We start from the raw sequence: 25,647 nt of genomic DNA, 5'->3' as shown, positions 1-25,647 counted from the left end.
TGTGTAAAACCCTCATTCAGTGAAAAGGCTCAAATATGAGCCTTCAAGCATCCAAACGCTTGTGAAAGTACTTCTTGAATGTCCACATTGTTAGATATTTCATATATTGTATATGGATGAATACACGGATATAGTGAAACTATTAAGTGCTTTCTGCATTGTTCAACATACCTAAAAAGAAATAAGCAAACTGAGAAAAACTACGCCTAGAGTTAAAAACCTATAGAGACACTTTATAGTGAACATTATACTTATTCTGCCTTGCTGAGGCCACAAATGAAATATAAATATTATCAGTTTTGAAACTTTTACTTACGGAAATTTTGTAGAAATGAGCACACAAAACTACAATCCCCTGCTTTTATTTAACTTTTACCCATTATAAAGAAATTTTTAAATGAGTGGCAATATTAGTTAAACAGAAGGTAATTTCAATAAGCTTTCAATTTTGTTACCAGATGAGAGAAGGGATAGAGACCACATCCAAACTAATTGAAGTAATTTTCGTCTAAAAATGTGACTTGAAAAAGTATATGTGGCAAGGATTTCTTTTACAACTACATCATGTATTCCTAGTATTAGGAATCCACTGGACAGTTCTTAGAAATGGTCAAAATTGACTACTGAATCACATACTTCATTTTTGTCAGTATGAGTGCTAGGTCAAACAAATTTCTAGAAGTCTCTTAAAAATGGAGAGAGAGGTCTTCTCTCATTTTCTTTGTAGGGTACTTGGGAAATGTGGAAATGAGGTCAACGAGCACATATATTGTGGTAGGGCATACAAATAAAGTCAAAAGATGCCTCTGTGCTCACTCATCTTTAAAGAACCGATACCATTATTGCAAGAACATGCAGCCCATTTTACCTGAGATAAAAAAAGTAATTAACTTACCACTATTACTGTTGCTCTGCAATTTCAATTTACTTTTTTCTTTGGCACTCCTGCTGAGAACCCCATTGGGTTTCAAATCTTCTTCTATTTCACCTCTTCTCTTTTGCAAGTCATTTTGCTTCTTTTTGTAAGTTGGCTTAGGTTGCCTCTTAGTCCTTTGCTCTGACTTGCTTTCACTTTCATCTGAGTCTCCACTTTCAGAGCCAGATTCATAAGTTCTTTTGGCTTTTCTCCTAGTGACTTTATCATCTTTTATGTATTTATCAACTATCATCTTACTATCTACACTATTTTGTATATCATTAGATGTAGAGGCTATTAAATTGACAGAACATGGCTTGATAATTTCTGATACAGAATTCCCTGAATTTTCCATTTTATTAGTATTTTTATCTTCCTCTGAGTGTCTAGTAAGCCAGGCCTTTTTCAGTTTAGTATGGTAGTTAGGTTGACTTGTCTGGGATGCTTGCCCATTTCCTACAGAGTTTGCTTTGTTTATTGTACTACAGGCTACAGTGCTATCCAAGAGAACGGAGGCTGAAGATGTCTGATTTTTCACAGCATTAGGCTCAGTCTCACTGAGATTACTACTTTTATACTGAGCTGCAGCCAATGCTGCCTTGTGCTTTTTTAAGTGGATAAAATCAGTTGTGCCTGAGAACCCAGAGTTGGGCTGAACAGCACTTCCTGTTTTACTACTGGCTGGTGTAATTGGAGCTGTGGTGCTGACCCTGCATTCTTGTATCTGAGCCACTGAATGACTGACACTGTTTGAAGAGGTACATTCTAAGGATTTAGAGGCCAAAATGGTATTTGATAAAGAGTAAATTATTTCTGAACTACCCCAGCTGGAAACACTAGTGGTAGTGGCAGCAGATGTGAATACATCCGTTTTGGTATTACACACTGTATTTACAGCAGACATGACTGAACTGGGAACACTGCCCTGTGAGACAGCCTGGACATTTTTTTCAGATTTTATGTGAGCACTGTCTGAATTCACACTTGGCAGAATGATTCTTCCAGTCTCTCCAGCTTCTGCTGGTTTGAGGCAATCTGTTTGATTTGCCCCAGTTGAAGATCTTTCACTCACTCGGTCTTTGGAAGCTAACTGCGTTGCTGGCACACTCTCAAGTTTTGTACTAGATGGTGGACGAACAATGACAGATGCCATAGCAGCCTGTGACTTTCCACTGCTTTTCTCCACATGCCATTCAGCTTTCTCTTTGCTGAGGTTATTATTAGATTTCCACATTTCTGACAAACTCTGTTCAGAAGAACTCTTAAAATTTGCCTGAGAGTCTTTTGGCTCTGGAATTAGAGTTGGAGGCTTCTGTGATTCTTGAACCTTCCCACCAGCATTTACAGGCATCACTGGGGTTAAAGTTGGAGGGGAAAGACTACTATAGTTGCTTTCCTTTCTTTCCAGGCTGTGATGGATTGGTGGGTGAAATACTGGTGCTCTATGTAAAGCAGGCATGCTCCGGAGTGCATTTGTAGAAGAAACTGTCAAATGGGTAGGACTCCTACAATCATTTCTGAAGGTTGTTACCGAGTGAGAAGCAATTTGATGGGGAAGATGTTCTGGTATCTTGCCTACTAAACCTTCACTTTCTGGTTGGTGCTTAATTAAGGGTGGAGGCTTTGAAAGAGATGATATAAATGAAGTCAGAGTCTGAGGATTAGCTGCTGCAGCAAGGGTATTACTCTGTTTTTCAGTGTAAATATGTGAAACCTCTTTGGATGGATAGGACCTTGGTGGCTCATTGACCACACTATTAGACAATGTAGTGAAATAGTTACTTTGGGGCAAACTCTGAGGCACTGAGTGCTTCATTTTATAAAGATCGGACACTGAGCATTCTACATCCTTGTCTTGTTTGATAATGACATGGCTTTTAGGGCTAGAAGATGACAATGCTACTCTGGAATAATTATCTCTCTCACCCTCAAGCCCTTTCATTTTAGATGTAAAGGGAGCAACATCAATACTTTCTTGAAGGATTCGACGGTGTTCCTCCTTATATTTGTGTAATCTCTCTCCAGTCTCTTGGGGTTGCCTCTGTAATTGATTTAATACAGGATCCACAAAATGTCTATGCAATAGACCATCTTTTCCAGTCTGTGACCTATTCAGATCTAGGTCATTTTTTGCTGATGTGGATGCAACAGAACGCAATGGTTCAATAAAAGCTTTCCTCTCCAATTCTCTGTAAAGAAAATACACATAAAGGTTTCTGTAACAACTTTTTCTGGTATGACATGAAGATAGCTTCTGTGCAATACTATGAAAGGAAAACACGACTTTACGTGTGCTTCAATACTACTGAGTAAATTAGAAGGTATATCAAAATGGAAATAGTACTTACTCAAAGCCTAGTTTTAAGATGTTTATCAACTTAAAATTACCTGTTTAGAAACCAAATTAAGAAAAATTATAAAAGACCAGGTATTTGTAAGTTTTAAGCACTGATGAACTTACTCTTTATGGTGATCTATTAAACTTTTTGTCAGTGGTGGACTGGAATGTGCTGTAATTTTAAGAGACCGATGAGGCTCTGCACTGGAAGGTCTGACAGGAATGTGACTAAGTAATCCAATACCATCTGCTGAGGTCACAGGGGTGGGTTGATGTAACCAAGGACTGGGAGAATTCTATTTAAGAAAATATATATATCAGACTTCAATTACTAGAAAAAGCTAAACACAGTTATCACAGCAGGACTTTAATGTATATTTATGAAGCATGAGACCTTTTCTAAATATATCTTATGAGAACTATTCAGACAAATATATAACTAACATAAAAATATGGATTTTTCCATGTGATGTAAGAAAATCAATCAGCATCATTATAGTAATTCCCCAAAATTTGTTTTTTTTCTTACTGAATGCAGATCTTGAAATCACTGCCTTTAAGTTCAATGCCTTAATCAAAGCCTAGTTCATCAGATTTTCTATCATTCTAACACCATAAAAACATATACTGCTAATACAAAAAAAAGAATTTGTTATTACTAAAGTACATGTTACCAGAAGTAGAAATTATATCAAGTTCATTTGCCAATTTCTGTTGTCAAAATTAAGAAACTTTTTCAATGCAACAATTTACTTAGAATTGGCAGATTACATTTTGAAAGCCACTTGTACTTCATTTCCACTACAAGCTATAAGCACTGTGGGACCATTAAACTTGGAAGTGTGGAAGTACAATAAAATTAATCTTTTATATATCAATATGCTGCCTTTCTCATACTGAATATTCTGTTGATACTGATGTCTATGGTAACACTTAAAGCTCTCTAATTACATGGGTAAGGATTATTTCTATACTATGACATGTTGACATTGACATTCTTCCAGACCACATACTTTGTGGAGTTACACTTCACTGAGATATTGGGAAAATATAATCCCCTTTGATTTTAACAAAGAGAGTATATTTTGCATCTCAAAGTCATAATGCAAAAGCAGTATGAGATTACAAAAACATGATGCTTTTACTTAGATTAAAAATATACATTATAAAGCATAAACCTCACGAGAGAAAAAAGTACATACATACACATGAGACACACATATGTACATATGCATAAAGATCAAATATGTTTGCAAGGCCTCAGTTCTATGCTATCCAGAAATTTTAAGTTGCAATCATTTATGGCAATGTTAAATTTCTGACTATAAAATACCAACAAAAATTATTTCCTAATTGTTTCTTCACTTTTCACAATATTAGGATTAAGAGATCTTCATTTTTGTTCAAAATATTACTTAAATTCATTCCTTTATAATTTTACATAACAAATGAAAATCTGATAAGCTAGTTTTTACTTTAACAAGTTTATGACCAGTTAATAACACATTTTATGCCCTTATATACATGCAGACTAGAATGACACAACTGAGAGAAAAATCCTACACAAGCCCCATTTCTAACAGTTACTTAGATTGGGTTTTCAAGATTGGGAAATTATGGAAGAAGACTCAAAACTATTTGACAGCTCTTGATTTCCATGTGTTCTTCTAGTCTGTCTTTGTTCAGGATCAACTGCATCTATATTTGTGACATGAGACTGAATGGTCAGAGTAAAAATGTGGGTGCATTAGGCACTAGGGTCACCAGCCCTGCTTTCAATAATGGTAAAGAGGATAGATACTCTTTAAACAATACCAAACTCATATAGAAATGGAGCCCAAAGGAGTTGATTATTTATTATAGGATTAAACCACAAGAAATATCCTTCAAAACTGTTAGAACTGTAATCACTAATCAATGTCCCTTTACCAACAAGGTTAACAATCACATTTTCGGAATCAAAGAAGGACTTGCGAACATAATCTATGTCATCACTGTTACCAAGAACGTAACAATTCCTCTGACAGACCTGGCATGAGGAGCAACATCCTTGCATTTATTACCAAGGCTCTACATAAGCAGTATTATCCCTGAAGTAAGTGAGAAGCTTACTAGCATTACCTTCCAAATTGTCACCGCCAACAGATTTACTATAAATCTTGCCTAACTTGTGAAAGAGGTAAAAAACTCACAAGTTCATTGCAGCACTATCCATTATAATCAAGGGGTAGAAGTTACCCATAAATCCACTGACAAATGTACAGAGAAAATGCAGAGTATACATACAATGGAATATTACACAGCTTAAAAAAGAAAATCATGTTACATGCTACAACACGGATAAACTTCAAAGACATGATGGATAAACTTCAAAGACATGATACATGAAAGAAGCCAGAAGGACAAATACTGTATGATTTCATCAAATGAAGTATCTAAAGCAGGCAGAGTCATAGAAACAAAGTAGAAAGGTGGTAGGCCAAGAAATAGGGGGAAGAGGGAAGGGAATTAGTGTTTAATGTGTATGAAGTTTCAGTTTTGCAAGATGAAAATGTTCTAGAGATCTGTTGCATAACAATGTGAATATACTTAACACTACTGAACTATATGCTTAAAAATGATTAGGATGGTAAATTTAATGTTAATTGTTTATTACCAAAATAAATATAAATAAATAGTGTTAAAAAAAATTCTGGGGTGATAGCTGAAGAGTAACTTGGGCTGCACCAAGGACTAAGTTGTCTCCTGGAGTTTAAGACACCCATTCTCACTCTTTTTGATACTGTGGATGGCAATGCCCTCAACAATCACTTCTTAGAATGAAAATAAATGTGGCTAGAGAAAGCACTTTAGTGGTTTATGAAACCACTTTATGAAAGAATAAGATCTCTCTATACCACCACCTTCAGTAACACTCCTCACATTTGACGTTGGCAGGCTTCAGCCCCAACTTTACTCCCAAATACCAGAAGTCTCCAACTTAGGCACCCTTCTGAGAATAAAGGCCTTAGAGAGTCATAGCCTGTAACATACCATCAATATTATATCTAGCTGGGAAACATAACATTGTCTTGAAAATAATTTAAGATATATATCCAAAATCTTACAATTTTGAATACATTTTAATCCACAATTTGCACTTGTAATTTAGCTGATATGTACCATAAGTTATAAAGACAGTCATTCTTCATAATAGACATGTACCATAATAAGTTGTAAGGATATTCATTCTTCATAATAGATATGTCAGAAGCAATCTAAAAGTTTTACTTCTTTAAACTGGCTTTTTAAAATATATAGGCTTTTCTGAGATTTCAGCTTCCATGATTCCAAAGTTACCAAGTATCAAAAGTTTCACTATAAAACTAAAATGCTTTTATAAACTATAAAACTAAATGCTTAAAATATTCTAACATATTGCATAAGTCTAAAAAACTAACGGGATATTGGAAAAGCACCTGTTATATTTGTTGGTTAATACACATATACTGATGTGTGCCAAACCACACTGTAACTTACCCTCCTTAATGAAGATTCAGCATTAACTGCATTTTCTGGGTGAACCCACTTAGAAGAAGGTAGACCAAGTCCTGAGTATGCATGTGTTCCATTTGGATATTGCCAAATAATTGGATAAAGTCCAAGCTGATTATATGAAGCAGAAGGATGGGCTTGTCCAAGAAGATGAGGAGACTGGTGCTGTAACAACTGTTGCTGTTGCTGGTGTGCTAACGCTAAGTGGCTCAAGCTGCTGGCATGAGCTGTCTCTAGTCGTGGGTGGCCACCAAGTAAGGAGGCAGCAGGCACTCCAGGTAACACAGTAGGAAGTAAATGAGGGTGATGAACAGAATGGTGTGGACCACTAGTCAGAGGGTGAGTGTTAATGGTAGGTATCGGAGTTTGACTAGATGATCCAGCAAGTAAGTGAGGTGCAGGAGTTAAGGCAGGGTGATGGGTACCTGGATTTAAACAGGTTCTATGGGATGAAGAATGGAGAGGAAAGGGATGCTGGTTTAAGAAAGGTGAAATGTGATTAGCTCCTGTTTCTGACCCAACAAGTGCAGGATCTCTGTAAACTGTGAAATGCTCATTTTTATCAATGATAAGAGGGCTCTTTGTAGCTTCCAAGGTACTGCCTCGAGTAGGAACTGAATGAAAACTGCATCTTGATAACTCATGTTCTATCTTGTTTGCCAGTCTTCTCTCACCAGCAGCTTGGCTGTTCACATAATTGGCCTTAGGCTTCACAGAATCAGGAGAATGGGTAATTTTAGGTTTAAGAACTTCAGGTGAGGGATTTGATTTTGTCTTGTGAGCATCTACTGATGTATTAGGTTTAGATTTTACTGTCTCTGGGGGTGGGCTTCGCTTATGCAGCTTATCCTCTGTGACAGAAACTGCACTCAGTGAAGAAATGTAAGAGACATACTGGTTTTTCTCTTTTTCCATGTTCAGGTGATCGTTTCCTGAGGAAGCACTCCTAACATTTGATTGGGTTAAATCTACTTTAACTACATCACTGACCCAGCTCTGGTCGGAATCTTGTTTTGCTGTGTCCAAGTATTTTGCATTTGCAATAGAATGTTTTGAATCACTAACATTAGGATCCATTTTCTGAAGTGTCTGAAGGCCAAAGGTACTGGAGGTTTCCTGAGCCACCTTTTCTGAATTAGTGTCATTCGTAATATCAATAACACATTTTGGTGTGGGTGGTCTGGACACAAATTTCTCCTTTGGTAATAATTCTACTGTATGTGTTTTTTCCATATTGCATTCCTGAAGAAGTAAATCATTAGGCTTATGATCAGAAAGTGTGGCCTGCTCTGATGAATGAATGATCATTTTGTCTTGAAGCTGAGTGTCAACAGACTTCTGCTTCTCGGCTTCTTCATGTTTTTTATCTTCCTGTATTTGATCCCAGGAAGGCTGGCTATCTATTACTAGTGTCTCCTCTCCTACCTTCTCATTATTCTGGGATTTTCCTTCTTCTCCATTTACTTTTGAAGTGTTTTTATTTTTCAACTCATTCTCCGGCTTCTGCTCTGAGGAATTATTTATCATTCTCTTACTTGAATTTTCTGAGTCACTGCTCTCAGAAAAGTCTGAAACATTGTCGGTTCGTAGTCTTTTCATATTTAGTTTCTTTTCATCTTCCTCAGGTTTCCTTCTTTTATTCATCAATTGTTTGTTTTTCCCTTTAGTATTTTCTGTAAGATTAAAAAAAGGAACAGTTTTATTTTGCATGACTAAAATAGTAAATAAGTACATCTTAAATGTATTTTTATTTGTTCTCATTGCCTTAAAAAAAAGTGAGTCCTACCTCCTCGTGCTATATAATCATACTTTTCTTCCTTCATCTTCTCTTCATCTGGTATACTGCTATCTGAGCCCTTCCTCTTACTTGGACGAATATTTCTTTGTTGCTGTTGCTGGTGTGTATTCTGTTTTGGTACAGCAGCTTGGGAGTTCATTGCTGGTCTGGGACTATTTGCTTGGGCACGTGTATAATGACCCTAAAAATAACCAGTTGAACAATGATTATTTACTACCTGATCCTAAGTAATCAAAGGAAAAATATTTATAATAATACATCATTAACAACATACATACGTGAACAGCGTTGCTATTTTGACTGGCGCGAGACCTTCGCCGTGATGTAATGCCAATATTTTCACCTTTTAACAAAGAGTGAACAACATCATCTAGAAAGGTCATTTGAACCATAGACGGATCGACATTCTGTGGTTCTAGTACCTAATCCATGACACAAAACAAGAACAAAAATTAAATCCAGTCAGCTAGTTAAAATAATATTAGGTATAACTAGTGAGTAGAAAATGTTTAAAAATTAGTTTGGGATACTTAATTTATAAGATACTGTCAGACTTGCAGTAAATCAGCTTTAATCATCAAACGTAAAGTTACCTTTTTTTAAACATTCTGAAACCTATTGTTTCATACGCTAACCAAAACTTTTAAAGCAAATATATTTATTGCAAGTATATCTTCAAAAGCAAGACTAAGAATTAATCAGGATTATAATGCCAAGTCACAGAATGTATTTTAAAAATAGGAATTTCCTGGCACCTGGGTGGCTCAGCTGATTGGGCATCTGACTCTTGGTTTCAGCTCAGGTCAAGATCTCACGGGTTCGAGCCCTGTACTGGGCTCTGTGCTGGTAGCGTGGAGTCTGCTTGGAATTTTTTGACTCCCTCTCTCCTCACCCCTCCCCCAGCCACTCTGTCTCTCTCAAAATAAATAAACAAACTTTTAAAAAATTTAAAAATTAAGGGGGGCTTGCATGGCTCAGTCAGTTAGGCGTCCAACTTCAGCTTAGGTCATGATCTCAATTTGTGAGTTCGAGCCTCACATCTGGCTCTGTGCTGACAGCTAGGAGCCTGGAGCCTGCTTCAGATTCAGTAGCTCCTTTCTCTCTTCCCCTCTCCCCTGCTCATGCTCTGTCTCTCTCTCTCTCTCAAAAATAAATAAGTATTAAAAAATGTTTTTAATAAAAAAAGGTATTTTCAAAAAGCAGCTATAAAATAAAACTAAGAAAGTAGAGTTTAAGAAGAAAAANCGCGAGATCATGACCTAAGCGAAAGTCGGACGCTCAACCGACTAAGCCACCCAGGTGCCCCAAGAAGTGACTATTTTAAAAACTAAAGGCAATTCTATGTTCCATTAAGAAATCAAAGTTTGCCACCATTTTAGGAAAAACAAATACAATTAACCAATATAATTTATTCAACAATTTGGCTAAAATTTCAAAAGCATTTGAACTGTTTCTAAAGGGATACTCAATTGTCCAGACACCCTTCACAATCCACTCAGGTTTCAAGATGTAAATATTTTTTTTTGGTACATAAACTACAGCTTTGAAAGATTTGAAATCAAGACTTTCAGACTGTTCTTTAAAACTTCATAGGAAACTTATATCCTTAATACTCACCATAAAACTTAAGGGAGCATGCCAGCTATGAAACTTGATTTGAAAAGAACTACAGTGGTGTGCATTAGTTTTCATTAGTGAAAAGCAATCATTTGGGAAACAGATTTATTACTGGAGATAGGAAAACAGATTTTAAGAAAGTATTAGCTGACCAAAGGATTAAGAAAAAAAAAAAAGACTACTCAATTAAAAAGAGTTTTATGCTTCTATTTAAGAGACTTATTTGATTAGTGTTGAAATAAATTTGGTATCACTATCTCCCTGTGACCTAAAGTGACCTCTAATAAACATCAGATACATTTAAACGTATTAGAAGTATATGACTACAGAAAAAACTTAGAGATGAAAATTATTTAGTGCCAACTTGTGGAACCATTTTTTGGGAGGCATGGACTATCTGAATTGCAAATATCTCTCTTTAAAAGTATTATTAGTTGCACTATTTACCTGATCATTCATAACGATCATGGTGCGAGTAAAGAGATCATGATGAGTAATTATGCCAGTAAACCACTGGGTGGCAGAGTCTTGTCTATATACTCTCACTCTGTATCCATTTAAGGAATAAGGACCTTAAAAAAACACATAAACACGCGCACACGCACACACACACACACACACACACACACACACAAGAAACAGGGATATGTTAAATGGAAACATTTTCATTGAAGAACAACCTTTTAGGAGAAACACGAGCTTTGTGATGAGTAATATATTCAAATATCAGTTCTTAAAAAATGTATTAGAAGTTACTACATATACCTTAGAGCCAGATCACTGTGAAGTTACTATTAAACACCCTCGACTACACATATATATCCTAACTCAATGGAAATAAAGTACTTTAAATCAGGAAGAATATTTCTGGGATCATGAGTTAATAATACAGTTATAGTCATCTAGAAAGTCATAAGGTTACAAAGCTACTTAATGGGGTACAGGAATACATGGCTGAAATGAAAAGCTAATTTGGAACTCTATATCCTGAGTTTTCTAGTTGCCAAAACTACATAACAACTATAAATTTTAATTCTTCTGTTGACAACTAGAAAAAGCTGCCGAAGTCTTATAGCATAGAGATTATTAAGTGAATTAGAAATATGGCACTAAAATGCATTTTAAATAAAGAACTATGGTGTACTTTTAGATTAAACTCATTTTTTTAAAGGGGAGGGTTAAATGATATGTATTTGCATATATTGAAATCTACCTATTAAAACAAGTCAATCCACAGAAGAGAATAATAGGAAATAAAAATTTCTTCAATTCAGGTACATTAATGGTATCAAACACTTAAAAGTTTAACAAGAACTGTGAGGGATAGGATGGAAACTGGTACACCTTAACAGCATTATACATGAACAATTTACAAAGTGCTTTCAAAATGTGTAAGTGCTTATTTAATCTTCTTTAATTCTCATTATTTTCCCTTTTATAAAAATTAAGAACATGAAGGCGACAGGTCAAATAAAATTTTAAGTGTGAGAGCTAGGAATGAATGGACTTTTCTGATTCCTAGGCTGACAGTCAGCCATTTAACAAACAATTAATGGCTTAATATTTATTTGCCCATTTCAAAACAAAACTATGCTAATGTCAGCCTAAAATATAAGTCAGTTAACAAAGGTATAGAAAATATTCCATTTGACCTATAAATTAAATATATTTGGAGCCATGATAATCAATTATACAAACTCTAGGCTTTCCTAACTGTGGAAGGATAAGACTCTAAGAATGTAATATAGCAACAGCTTACAGAATAACTCCAAGTATGACCAATTTTCAATTTTCATTAGCACAATTTTCAGTTCTTAACTGTTTTACCCCTACCATGAAACACAATTTGTAGTCAGCCTCATATAATTCTGCTTAGGCTGAACAGGGATTATATTGCCTCAATTTTTCACCTCTATGAACAGGGTGAGGAAACAAAACTTGCTAAAAAATATTAGTCTGGTATCTTCAATAAAATGCAAGGAAAGGAGGAAAAAAAGAGATGGGACACATCAAAAATTTAATTGTGGACATTTTTTGGATCCCCTGATTTAAAATACATACATATAAATAAAATAACTACAAATCAATCAAACCTGTTGAAAGTCATTCAAGACATTTATGAAGTAAGTGAAAATTCGAACTTGAGTATCCAGTATTTAATATTAAAGAACTATTAATTTGGGGGGGAGCATAATACTGGTACAGTGGCTTGTTTTAAAAATTTTGGTAATGTCTGGAATTTGATGGAAATAAACAGAAGTGTGGATGGGGCAGGACCAACCAAGGTTTTATAGCTATTAGGGATAGAAGATAGGCACATGGAAGTTCACTGAACTATTTCTGTGTATTTTTTATATTCTCTATAATAAGTTTTAAAGAACATTTAGCCCAAGAAGAATTTAATAAGTAGATGATCTGCTCTCTAAGTACCCATACAAAGCAAAGTGACCACACCTTAGAGACGATCTCTATTAATACTGAAATTAAATGATATGGAAGTTGAGGGTTGAGAGAAGTATGGGTATTTAAAAGCAAAATTCCTTTTTAAAAACATTCAACAAAATCAATTCTTCATGCAATACTGTCCCAGTTTCAATTCGATTTCACAAAAAGCTTATATGAATTTACTGATAGAAGAAAAAAATCACAAAGAATCATTAAACCTCACTGGTTTGAAAGTCACATGTTATAGACAAATCTATAACTTACTTAAAAAAGGAAACAAAACTAAAACTAGTCTTACGGTCATTGCTGAGGAAAGTGAACTGAAATAGGCCACTTTTATCACATACTAACAGCATTCTTCAAAGGAAATCAATTGTGGCTTTGGGCAATCCTTTACTCAAACAATGCTTCCTTCTCCAGGAAGGACACACCTAACTGTGTTCTGTAACATGGAAATTTTCCTATCAATAAAACACCTGTGTGGTTATAATTTCATGTCAGTCATTTAACTCAAATTAGCTAATAAACTGGTCAAGTTACAAAACTTCCTACTGAAATTATGATTTTGCTATTTTTCCTGGACTGGATAGAACTCAAAATATTAAACTGGGTCTCCTATTTACATTGCATGTATTGAACAACCAAAACCAAACATGAAAAATTGCCCAGTTCCAAAAAAAAAAAAATTAATGCAGAACTTCAAAATAGTTACCTTGCATAAAAATCTCCTGAACCTTTTGTTCCTTTACCCAGACTTTCACTTCTTCCTGAAGTTGCGGGTTGTCCCTGAGAACTGGGCTTAGGCTGTCTATGTCGTCCTAGAATTACAGATGAGAGGTCCATGTTACGCTGTCCTAGCGTTAATGTTACGAACTCTCCCTCCTATATTTTCTAAGGATTGAAGAAAATTCCTTCATCTAAATGTATATAAAAACACAAATTCATAAGTTACATAGTTCATTAGCAATTATATAATAGCAGAGCATAAGAAATTAACCTGTTTAAGATTTGATCCTTGACAACAATCCCAGACAAAATTTGAAATTTACTAATGTGTTTTCTAACTTTAAGTGTGGCCTTAGATAAGTCACATTTTTAAAGGTTTCGGGATGAGGAGCAATATACAAACCAAATAGCATCAGGTCATCTAAGGCTGGTAGCAAAAGAATGGAGTTGAATATTTTAGTGACAATACATATATACAGAGAGGAATGACCCTCTTCCCACAATGCCTAAAATGTTTGAGTTTTAAACTATAAAAGTCATTATCCACTCTCTTGATTTAAATGCCATCAAATTCAGTTCTACTTGAACTCATCTAACCAGTAACTTCACTGCTAAAAGTTTTATTTTTTCAACCTAGTGTCAAAGCATCCAGGCAATTAAAATTACATTATTGATGGTATTATCCTCATAACAGGGTGGATCTAGACACAGAAACAACCGGTTCTCTCTCCTTGGAGATGTGAATCACACAGTCACATGGTTTCCCACAATCTGCTGGTCCCCCGCTGGACTCTTTGACATTCTGTTCTCTCTCTCTCAAAGCACCTCTGCTGCTCCTGCATTTGAGGTCAGCGGCAGGAGCCCTAGAGGAGAGCTGGGAAGAACAACAAAGCAGCACTGTCAATTGGCGGTCCTTATAAAAGCGGACTGGCAGATCATGGAAACCAGTGAACAGAAGGGAGCGAAGAGAAGGGAATTCTATCTGGTGAGTAAAAATAATGTGGCAATTTGGAAAAGTCAAAAAAGTAGCTGAAGAGTACAAAGACAGACTCCTATTCAAGCAGGTCATACTTCAGTCTTCTACTCTAAAGTTTATCTAAACAAAGCTTTTTCTTCTCATCTATCACTACCTTAAGGGACTACCATGTATGTATTTTTGCAATAATAGTGTGGCAGATACTCTGATATTTCATTTATACCTAGTGAATACCAACTAAGTAAGAGGAAGAAATACAGGCCTTCAAAGTTATCAACTATATTCCTTGGAAAATAAACTGAAATGCTACTTTACAGAAGGAAATACTAGAGTAGAAAAGTATCATACAAAAATTTAGATAAAACCTGCCATTGGCGGGGGTAGGGGTGGATGTCCATGACAGGTCTTCATTTTTGTAAAGAAACTTTCTAACAATCCTTTTCTCCACAACCCTTTAATAATATACTGCACACTTACTTGCCCTCTTTAAGAACAGAAAATATCATGGAAAGTTCTGACTCTCAACCTCTTGATGCATACCAGGTCACAGTCTATTCTATGACAGCAAAACACAGGAAACATTCTATTTCCCAAGGAAAACCATTACCATTTTCAGATAGCTCTGACAACTATCAAGTTCTTTTAAAGTCTTCCTTACACACAGATCCAAGCTTATTAACTCCTTGAAGTTACACAAGCAACAAGTCTAATCACTTCCCTACCTTACAGTCCTTAAAAAATGTGCATTCTGGTTTTGCTTCCGCATCTATGAATCTTCTCTAAACCCTGCCTTTATTACAACCACTCTTTCCTTATTCTAGACATTTAATTGGCAAAAAGATGGGCACTTGTCTAGAAAAAACACACACCTAGGTGTCACTGCTGACATATTCTAAGTTTAGAATCTTTTATACTTTAGAGTAGAAGGGGTATGAACTGCTGTTAAAGCAACACTGGGAATATTTCGTAGACAGTCATGGGTATGGTCTACAAAACCAGTTTCTTGTACTGAAACTTTATAGATTTGGGCGCCTGGGTGGCTAGTCGGTTAAACATCTGACTTCTGCTCAGGCCATGATATTACATTACAGTTCCTGAGTTTGAGGAACTCACACTGGGTTCTGTGCTGACAGCTCAGAGCCTGAAGCCTGCTTCAGATTCTGTGTCTCCCTCTCTCTCTCTCTGTCCCCCCCTCACCAAAACAAACAAACAAACACTTAAAAGAAAAGAGGGGTACCTGGGTAGCTCTGTGGGTTGAGCATCCAACTTTGGCTCAGGACATGATCTCACAGTTCGTGAGTTCGAGCTCCTGTGTCAGGCTCTGTGCTGACAGCTCAGAGCCTGAAGCCTGCTTCAGATTCTGTGTCTCCCTCTGTCTCTGTCCTTCCCCCACTCATGCTCTGTCTCTCTCTCTCAATCTCTCTCTCTCTCTCTCAAAAATAAACATTTAAAAAAAAAAACCCCGAAATTCATGGTTTAAAACTACTGGGATTGGGGGGGCCAGACTGGCTCAGTCAGTAGAGCACGTGACTCTTTATCTCGGGGTCGCATGTGACTCTTGATCTCAGGGTCATGAGTTCAAGCCCCACATTAGGTGTAGAGTTTACTTAAAAAAAAAACAAAACCAAAAACCTACTGTGGGATATATAATTTGCTCAATATTTATTTATATATTTTTTAAAACATTAAGGTAACAGACTATATTTCCAAGATCATTAAACATACAAATATCTCAACAATGAACCATTAATTTTCTAGTGAGAAAAGTACACCATTAAAAACTGATAACTTGAATCTATTTACTGAAATGACTTTACAGAAGATAAAATTTCTATGTATCAACTTCCTCATCTATAAAGCAGTCACTAATAAATGTCTTTCCATTTTTATGCATATGTTTTTATAGTAAGATTTTTAAAAACTAACTAAAACTAGCTTTCCTAAGACATATAATTCTTAATTATCTGTGGTATTGGATGACATATATTACCAAATCAGTTAAAATTCAAGAAAATTATCCCAACATACTATCTAGTTATGATAGTCATATTGTTGCTGGAGTACTCTTTTTTGAATTGTGCTAAGTTACAGGTATTTCTGTTGTAGTTATCATTGCCATTTGAAATGATAAAGGATCAAATCTCATAAGAGTTGCTACCACGTAGCCAAACAAGGAGGTCCTCCCCCTCCCATTTATTGACTCGAACAATTTTGTGAAGTGCTAATAATCAGACAGAGTCTACAAGGCAAACTCACAGAGATCTGAAACTAAGGATCTGTAATTAATATTAATTATTAATAGGACTATTCAGAATCTTTTGGAATACAATTGCTTAATAAAGAACTTTAGCTGTGCCTGGAATTTGTATGAGATTTAAAATAAAAAAATCACACTACTTCACTTTTCAGTATTTTAGTTACCTATACACATAATTTTTATATTGACTATAATAAAATGTATTCTTTAATTTCCCAAAAACAAATCACCCGGAGAGTAAAGCAACAGCATCCTCTGTGAACCTCCTCTCCTCTATAAATTCTATCCAGTATATTATTCTACAAATTAAAACCTCCAGAAAATGACTTAATCAGATCAACAAGATTTGTTTTACTAGAAGCTTATACAGAAAATATAGGAAAGTTCTAAAACAAGCCTTAAGTGATTAGGTTCTGGACCTTTACTGTTCACATGTGTGCTGTTCCTCTTTTTGCAAAGACAGCAGAAGCTTGCTCTAATTAAACATCAGTGGGGTACCTTAAAATAAAAAACAACAGCTAACATGACTGCATGCTTGCCATGGCAGATACCATACAACCAATGCCAGGTGCTTTCCAGACAAATCAACTTTTATAACACCTTTCTGAAGCCTAAATTATTATGCCCATTTACATGTTATACACAGAGAGGTTCATAATTATACAGTCAGGATATGATGGAGAGACCTAGCGGTCTAATCTAGTTCTGTAACTCTAGAGAGCTCAGGCTCTTTTCACCTACTCTTTCTCCCCTGTGTAAAAGAATGAATTAGATTGTTTACTATAACTGCTTTTCAAAATTTGATACATTTCTTCACATCATATGTAAGAAGAAAAAGGCAGCTTTATCTTACGAAGTCAGAATGGGTCAAAACTGAAGAACTGAACAGAGTCAGGTGGAAGTTATCTTTCTGTAACCCCCCTCATATTAGTTATGGGAAATCCATAGGTAGCAACAATCTAACACTTATCTAAGAGGGATAAACTCACAGAGTCTTAAAATTAGAAAGCATAAAAGAGAACACATTTTGGCAATGTGACTTCATCATGACCTACAAATTCTGAAATGCTATATTTCTAGGTAAACACTGCCCTAAACTACTGAGGTAATAAAAACAACAACAACAACAACAACATTTTTTTCATGTGTAAAGAAGATGGAATCTATAAAAAAATGCTTCAAAATAAAAAAATTTAAAATCAGATTAGAATCTGTACTTTGACATTACTGCACTACCCTTATTTTTGAAGCAATTCTCTACTTCATTTCAGTTCAAAGGAAAAAAAATAACAATTACAATAGTATATAAAAAATAAGATCACAGCACTAAGATATTCAGATATGCCTGACTAGGTTTAATAATATGAATATTATGATAGTGGTCAAAATACATCTAACAAGTTTTCTAAAATAATAAGGAAATGATTTGTCTTATCATAACACAATGCTCCTTACTTGTTCAACAAACATTTTCTTTATGTCACATACACTCTGGAGGTACCTACTGACAGAACAGCCAACAGAAGCTTGAATCAGAGAATAATATACCAGCTGTTAGTTTCTATCTGGGTGACTGAGCTGATTGGCTTAATAATTGTTAAGAGATTTGCTCTAAAGTCCTAACTGAGGTCTAGAAAAGCACTTTCATTTTAGAACACAATATCACAAAACCAAATTTCTCTCCCTTTGGACAATTTCTGATACAGAAAGACCTAATGCCTGCTTTCAAACTGATACCGATATGTGGCTTAGTAATGGAATGATTTTCCCCCCTGCAATAAAATCCTTGACCTTTGTAGTAACCTATTAAATCCCATGATATTACACAAATTTCCCCATAAAAAATGACACTTGATTGTATTTTCTAAGAGTTATTCAACGTAACTACCTGTACGTTGAATGTCAGGTAAAGTATCTGAACATTCGTTGCCACACCATTTTCCCACAGTCATAATTTAAATTCATGCTTCAGCAAAACTACAAATAACTGCTTGTCCTTAGATCCCTGGGGTTGTTAGCCAACAGTTAAAAACATGAATGTTAAGTTTACATAGGTCAAGAGTGACATCCACTGCTATCACAACCATTCTTGTATAACTTATAAAAGAATTCACTTTGTTAGTAAGGATTTACTGGAACAGGATATCTTAGTCTGAGAACTACTACAAAGATCTTAATAAAGAAAAAAACAGCTGTCTAAACCACCTGCAGTTTAACTAAATCTATCAATGAAAGCTTCCATATATTTTCATGATTTAAACCAAGGGTTGGCAAACTTTTCCTAACATGGCCAGAGAGTAAAAGTAGATTAGACTTTGAGGGTCATACCAACTCTAATTTTTTTTTTTTTGATGTTTTTATTTTCTCTTTGAGAGAGAGAGAGACAGAATGTGAGTAGGGGAGGTACAGAGAGAGAAAGGGAGACACAGAATCTGAAGCAGGCTCCAGGCTCCAAGCTGTCAGCATAGAGCCTGACATGGGGCTCGAACTCACAGACTGTGACATTATGACCTGAGCCAAAGTCGGATATTCAACCGACTGAGCCACCCAGGTGCTCCAGAGGGGCATACTATCTCTAATGTAAGTACTCCACTCTGCTACTATAGCACCACAAGCTGCCGAACAATACCATAAACAATACATAAATGAAACAGTAAGGCTGTTTTCAAATATCTTTATTTACTGGCATTCTGTGAAGCTTGAATTTCACAGAATGTTCAGGTGTCATGACCTATTATTCTTCCTTTGTCTCTTTTCCTGTTTAAAAATGTAAAAGGTCTAAATGTTTTACCATCAAAAAAAAAGAAAAAGAAAAAGAAAAAAGAAAAAAAGAAAGAAATAAAAGGCTGTATAGAAACAGAAGGCTGGCTGGATTTGGCATGTGGTGGTAGTCTGCCTACCCAGGATTTAAAATAAGAACAAATAAATTACTGGTACAAAGGAAGATTAGAAATGTCTAATCAAGGCAATGCAGTTTGATGGCAAATTGACTGAAAACTCTATTTCCATAAATGGCTAGATTTTACACATACACACACCACATGAAAATAACTCAATGATCAAATTCTTTTCATTAAAAAAGGAAAAATATATTGAGGTAAATAATTTTTTAAGGCTTTCACAAATAAATGAAGTTTCCCTGATATATTCCAGTACCATATTTAGTGTTCCAAATATAATAACCTATCTGGTTTCAGAGTAGAAAGATCACCCACTTTGAAAGATAAAGTTTAACTCTTTTAGGTCAATGAGAATTACACTCATTAAATACAAAGATTGGTACCACCCATATCTGTGGACTTCATAGGAGGGTAAAAATGGGTACACGTATTGAAAAATGAGAATTTTCCTACAGATAGTGCTCCAACATTAATCCTATGCTTCAAATGTCTGATTTATAGCACCAGAGATTTTTAAATTTCTCTACATATATAACATTAAGACATAAAGATTTAAAAAATTTAAATAATTAAAATCCATAGATAATTAAGTTCTGTATATACATATTTTCATAATTCCTGGTTGATTTTGGTTAATTCAGAAGCCTAGAATCCAGACTATGATTTAAACCAAATAAAAAGAATTTCTATCTTTCAAAAACAAAATCATACGGGCGTCTGGGTGGCTCAGTTGGTTGAGTGTCCAACTTGGGCTCAGGTCATGATCTCACAGTATGTGGATTCAAACCCCACACTGGGCTGGCTCTGTGCTGAGAACCTGGAACCTGCTTCAGATTCTGCGTCTTCCTCTCTCTGGCCCTCCCCCGCTTCTGTGCTGGTTCTCTCTCAAAAATAAACATTAAAAAAAACCCACCAAAATCATAAAATTCAAATGGTAGGAAGAGAGAATAGACTAACGTTTTCAATTAGTCACACAATTCTTTCTTCACTCATACAATCAAGGAAATACTGGGATTCATTCATTCTAAATTTATGTTCTAAAACCAAAAACTCTAATTTCTATTAATTCTTAATAGAAATTATGTAAACAGTGCAATTAACTTCTATTTTCTTTTTTTAATTTAAAAATAAATGTTTATTTTTAAGAAAGAGAGAGAGAGTGCATGACTGGGGAAAGGGCAGAGAGAGAGAGGGAGACACAGAATCTGAGGCAGACTCCAGGCTCTGAGCTGTTGGCACAGAGTCCAACGCAAGCCTCAAACCCACTGACCTGAGCCAAAGTCAGATGCTTAACTTTCTGAGCCACCCACGTGCCTCTAAATTCTATTTTCAATTAATACTACTAGTAGGAAAACAGTTCTGGAAATGGGAATAATGTTTTGAAAGTTTAAATGACATTTAACTGTATTTTTATTGGTTAAAAATGATTCTGTGTATAAAGACAAACAGTAAACCCCAACATTTCAATATTTGTTAACTTTTAAAGATACATTTTAAAAATAATATTCTCAGCATTAGTTTTATTTTTATTTAGAAACAAAAAAATAAAATGAATGACTTTTACCTCATACTGATCCAAACAAGCCAATTTCAGTCAACAACTTACAGAAAATTAGAAATATTTTGGTGGATTATGTTTCTTCTCTAAACTAACTTTTTTCTTTAAGTATCTTTTTCAGACATTGTGGCTTAAAGGCAAGTGATGCCTTCCAGTCATTTAAGACAATATCCAGCATGTTAATAGGAAGTCATTTTAAGTTGTCCATGCATAAAATGAAAACACCACTGTGGTTCCCCACCACAGTTTTCATGTTTTCAATACCATCGTTTCACAGCATCATCACTTAATCGTAAGAGAATAACACATTATCTAACACCCAGAAGGTTCTACGAACTATAGGATCCTAGAACTAAATGTTTTGTCCTTTTCATAAAATAAGAAATGTAAATACAATTGGAGCTTTGAGTTGTGTTCACAATGGTAGTTTACAGGACTATAAACATATGAGGTATACATTTTAAAAATCTCTGGTTAGAAGTTAAGATTGAAAACTGAGATATGCCTGGATGGTTCAGTTGATTAAGCATCCTACTCAGGTCGTGATCTCACAGTTTGGGAGTTCAAGCCCCACATCGGGCTCTGTGTTGACAGCGCAGAGTGTGCTTGGGATTCTCTCCCTCTCTCTCTCTCCCCTTCTCTGCCCTTCTCCCACTTGTGCTATCTCTGTCTCTCTCAAAAGAAAGAAAGAAATCTTTTCTTAAAAAAAGATTGAGGGCACCTGGGTGGCTCAGTAGGTTAAGTGTCTGACTTCGGCTCAGGTCATGATCTTGCGGTTTGTGAGTTCGAGCTCTCCATCGGGCTCTGGGCTGACAGCTCAGAGCCTGGAGCCTGCTTCAGATTCTGTGTCTCCCTCTCCCACTCCCTTGCTTGTGCTCTGCCTCTGTCTCTCAGAAATGAATAAACATTTAAAAAATTAAAAATAAAAAAATTAAAGATTGAAAACTAAGTATTTTTTCAATGAGGAGGTAATTTAACTACTTCTGTATGGGGAGATTAACTTAATCTCATTTATATGGTCTCCTAAGGAACATAGATACTCATTGAAAAGCAAAACAAAACACAGAAGAGAGAAGGACCCAAACTCTGAAAAAGAAAACAATTACGGCTGAAGGGGAAAAAATGTTACTACATCTTGCCACAAAGTTATCTCCATATACTTCTAAGAGAAATGATCAGTTTTTTTTCAAGTCATTTACCTGGTATTTTCTGCTACATGAAAATAATACTACGTTATTTCTAAAATGTTTCCAAGATATAACTGAACCAATTTTGGTAACTAAACTCTTTAACACATTATATGATAAAATGTAAAGTACTTTAGATTTATTATCATTACTAAAATTATAAGCTTTAGGCCACATTTTAAATTATAATAATTTAGGAACTACTTGATTCCCTGTATATTAATAAAACATCAATATTTTAAATGTTTATTTTTGAGAGCAAGTGCAAGTGGGGGAGGGGCAGAGAGAAGGAGACAGAGTATCCCAACTGTCTCTGCACTGACAGCAGTGAGCCCGATGTAGGGCTTGAACTCACAAACGGTGAGATCATGACCTGAGCTGAATCGATGCTTGGTCACCCAAGTGCCCCCAAATATCAATACTTTAGAGTCAAGAATGTTGGAAACATTATATATCAACACTAAAAAAATCCAAAACTATATAAGACCATAATGTACATGAAATAGAAATTAGCTGGTATATATAATTCACTGAACCCTGATCCTTAATTTGTGTGATTTCTTTTTAGAGAACAAAACTGACTTCAATAAAAATTAAGCCTCACTTCTAAAACAGCAAGCTTTAGAAGCAATGACCTGATGCAAATACCTTGGGTGGCCTTAATAAATTCTTGTGAAACACAATCAAAGGCATTGACTTCTTCTAGAAATCAGTGAGCAAACCTGAGGTCACCAATGAACCCGTAAATAGGGCTTCGGTTATAGATTACAAGCACATAAAGCAAAAAATAGACTCACTCTTCTACTTATCTTAAGGGGTTATGTTTATATGGTTCCTTTCTTCTAAAGTCTTTTTGCCATAGTCTTAACAATCTTGTCAATATATTACTATAAAAATAAAGGTTATCACCCTGCCAGAAAACCTCCTTTCTGACACTGTCCTGGTTAAAATAACCTACAAATCTTTCTAGATTGTTCTACACATACACCTCATTTTATTGTGCTTTAGAGATACTGCCTTTTTTTTTTTTTTAAGAAGTTGAAGATCTGTGGTAGGCCTGCCTTGACTAAGTCCATATTGGTGTCATTTCTCCAACAGCATTTTCTCACTTTGTGTCTCTGCAAAACATTTTGGTAATTCTTACAATATTTATTTTTCATTAATAATATATTTTTATGGTGATCTGTGTTCAGTGATCTTCAATGTTACTATTGTTAACTTTTATGGCACCATGAATCATGCCCATTTTGACAGCGAATGCAGTTGATAAATGTGTTCTGACTGTTCTACCAACCAGCCATTCCCTTTCTTTTTCCTTCTCCTCTGGCCTCCATATTCCCTAAAACACAACAATATTGAAATCAGGCCAATTAATAACTCTACAATAGTCTCTAAGGTTCAAGTGAAAAGATGTCACATGTCTCTCACTTCAAAAAAAAAAAGCCAGAAATGATTAAAGGCACGCTGAAAACTGAGACAGGCTGAAAGGTGGGCCTCTTATGCCAAACAATTCGCCAAATTGTGAATGCAAAGGAAAAATTCTAGAAGGAAATTAAAAGTGCTACTCCAGGGGCACGTCGGTGGCTCAGTTAATTAAGTGTCCAACTCTTGATTTCAGGTCAGGTCATGATCTCATGAGCCCGGCAGCTGTGCTGTCAGCACAGAGCCTGCTTGGGATTCTCTCTCTCTGCCAGTCCCCTGCTCTCTATCTCTCTCTCACAAAACAAATAAACTTAAAAAAAAAAAAAGTGCTCCTCTAGTGAAAACATGAATGATACGAAAATAAAATAGTTTTATTGCTGATATGGGAAAAGTTTTAGTGGTTTGGATAGAAGGTCAAATAAGCCACAACATTCCCTTAAACTCAAGCATAATCCAGGGCATGGCCCTAACTCTCTTCAATTCCATGAAAGCTGAGAGAGGTGAGGATGTTGCAGAAGAAAAGTTTGAAGCGAGCAGAGGTTGGTTCATGAGCTTTAAGGGGAGAAGCCATCTCCATAACATAACCATGCAAGGTAAAGCAACAAGTGGTGATATAGAAGGTGCAGCAAAATATCCAAAAGACCCTGCTAAAAGATGATGAAGGTGCTACAATAAACAACAGATTTTCAATATAGGTGAAACAGCATTCCATTGGAGATGCCATCTAGAAGAGAGAAGCTAGAGAGAAGTCAATGCCTGACTTCAAAGGTTCCAAGAACGGGCTAACTCTTGTTAGGGGCTAATGCAGCTGGTGACTTTAAATTAAAGCCAATGCTCATTTACCATTCTGAAAATCTTAGATTACGTTAAATCTACCATGCCTGTGCTCCATAAACTGAACAAAGCCTGGATGACTGGCACATAGGTTTACATAGTCTACTGTTATTTTAAGCCCATTGTTGAAAACAATGGCTCAGAAACAAGATTCTTTTCAAATATTACTGCTCACTGATCATACACCTGGTCATCCAAGAGATCTGATGGAGACGTACATTAATATTGTTTTCATGCTTAGTAATACAACATCTATTCTGAAACTCATAGACCAAGGAGTCATTTCAACTTTGAAATCTTATTCTTTGAGAAATAGATCTTGAAGGCTATAGCTGCCAGAGATAGTGAATACTCTGATGAATCTGGACAAAGTAAATGGTAAACCTTTTGGAAAGGATTCACCACTCTAGATGCCATGAAAAACATTTGTGATTTATGGCAAGAGGTCAAAATATCAACATCCACAGAAACTCAAAATAAGTTGTCATGGATGACTTTAAGGGGTTCAAGACTTCGGTGGAGGAAGTCTACCATCTGCAGATGTGGCAGAAATACCAAGAAAACTAGAATTAGAAGTGAAGACTGAAGATGTGACTTCATTATTATAATTTCAGAATAAAACTTGAATGAATGAGTTACTTCTCTTATGGATAAGCAAATAAAATAATTTCTTCAGAGGTAATCTACTTCTGGTAAAGCTCTGAAGACTGTTGAAATGACAACAAAGGATTGAGAATATTATATCAACTTAATTGATAAAGCAGCTGCAGGGTTCAAGAGGGCTGACTCCAATTGTGAAAGAAGTTTTACTGTGGGTAAAACACTATCTAATAGAATTACATGCTACAGAGAAATTAGTGATAAAACACAATCAATATGGCAAGAGTCATTGTTGTCTTACTTTATTTCTTAATAAGTCATGATACAATGACTTATTTTTTTTAATTTTTAAAAAATGTTTTATTTATTTCTGAGAGAGAGAGAGAGAGACAGTGTGAGCAGAGGAGGGTGATACAGAATCTGAAGCAGGCCCCAGGATCTGAGCTAGCTGTCAGCACAGAGCCCAACGTGGGGCCTGAACCCACAAACCGTGAGATCATGACCTGAGCCGAAGTTGGATGCTTAACCGACTGAGCCAC

The 25,647-nt window shown here is 35.6% G+C and overlaps 1 protein-coding gene across 4 annotated transcripts in view; it reads right to left on the bottom strand.

The window, feature by feature from the left end:
* JMJD1C (jumonji domain containing 1C) overlaps positions 1 to 25,647 on the bottom strand; it is a 184,343-nt gene that overhangs the window by 33,248 nt on the left and 125,448 nt on the right. The window contains exons 3-10 of one of the 4 annotated variants that reach the window (XM_077778649.1): positions 14,041 to 14,248; positions 13,361 to 13,466; positions 10,651 to 10,775; positions 8,865 to 9,008; positions 8,575 to 8,767; positions 6,774 to 8,461; positions 3,378 to 3,550; positions 896 to 3,105 (exon numbers count right to left, since the gene is read on the bottom strand). In XM_077778649.1, coding sequence (XP_077634775.1) covers positions 896 to 3,105; positions 3,378 to 3,550; positions 6,774 to 8,461; positions 8,575 to 8,767; positions 8,865 to 9,008; positions 10,651 to 10,775; positions 13,361 to 13,367 — 4,540 coding nt within the window. In that variant the 5' untranslated portion in view covers positions 13,368 to 13,466; positions 14,041 to 14,248. Of the gene's footprint in view, positions 1 to 895; positions 3,106 to 3,377; positions 3,551 to 6,773; positions 8,462 to 8,574; positions 8,768 to 8,860; positions 9,009 to 10,650; positions 10,776 to 13,360; positions 13,467 to 14,040; positions 14,249 to 25,647 lie in introns of those variants that run through there. The other 3 variants (XM_077778651.1, XM_077778650.1, XM_077778652.1) reach the window with 3 other exon arrangements.

The sequence above is a fragment of the Crocuta crocuta genome, unplaced genomic scaffold (genome assembly GCF_008692635.1).
Source record: "Crocuta crocuta isolate KB4526 unplaced genomic scaffold, BGI_CrCroc_1.0 scaffold167, whole genome shotgun sequence".
Lineage (NCBI taxonomy): Eukaryota > Metazoa > Chordata > Mammalia > Carnivora > Hyaenidae > Crocuta > Crocuta crocuta.
This window is presented reverse-complemented; position numbering and strand designations above follow the sequence as displayed.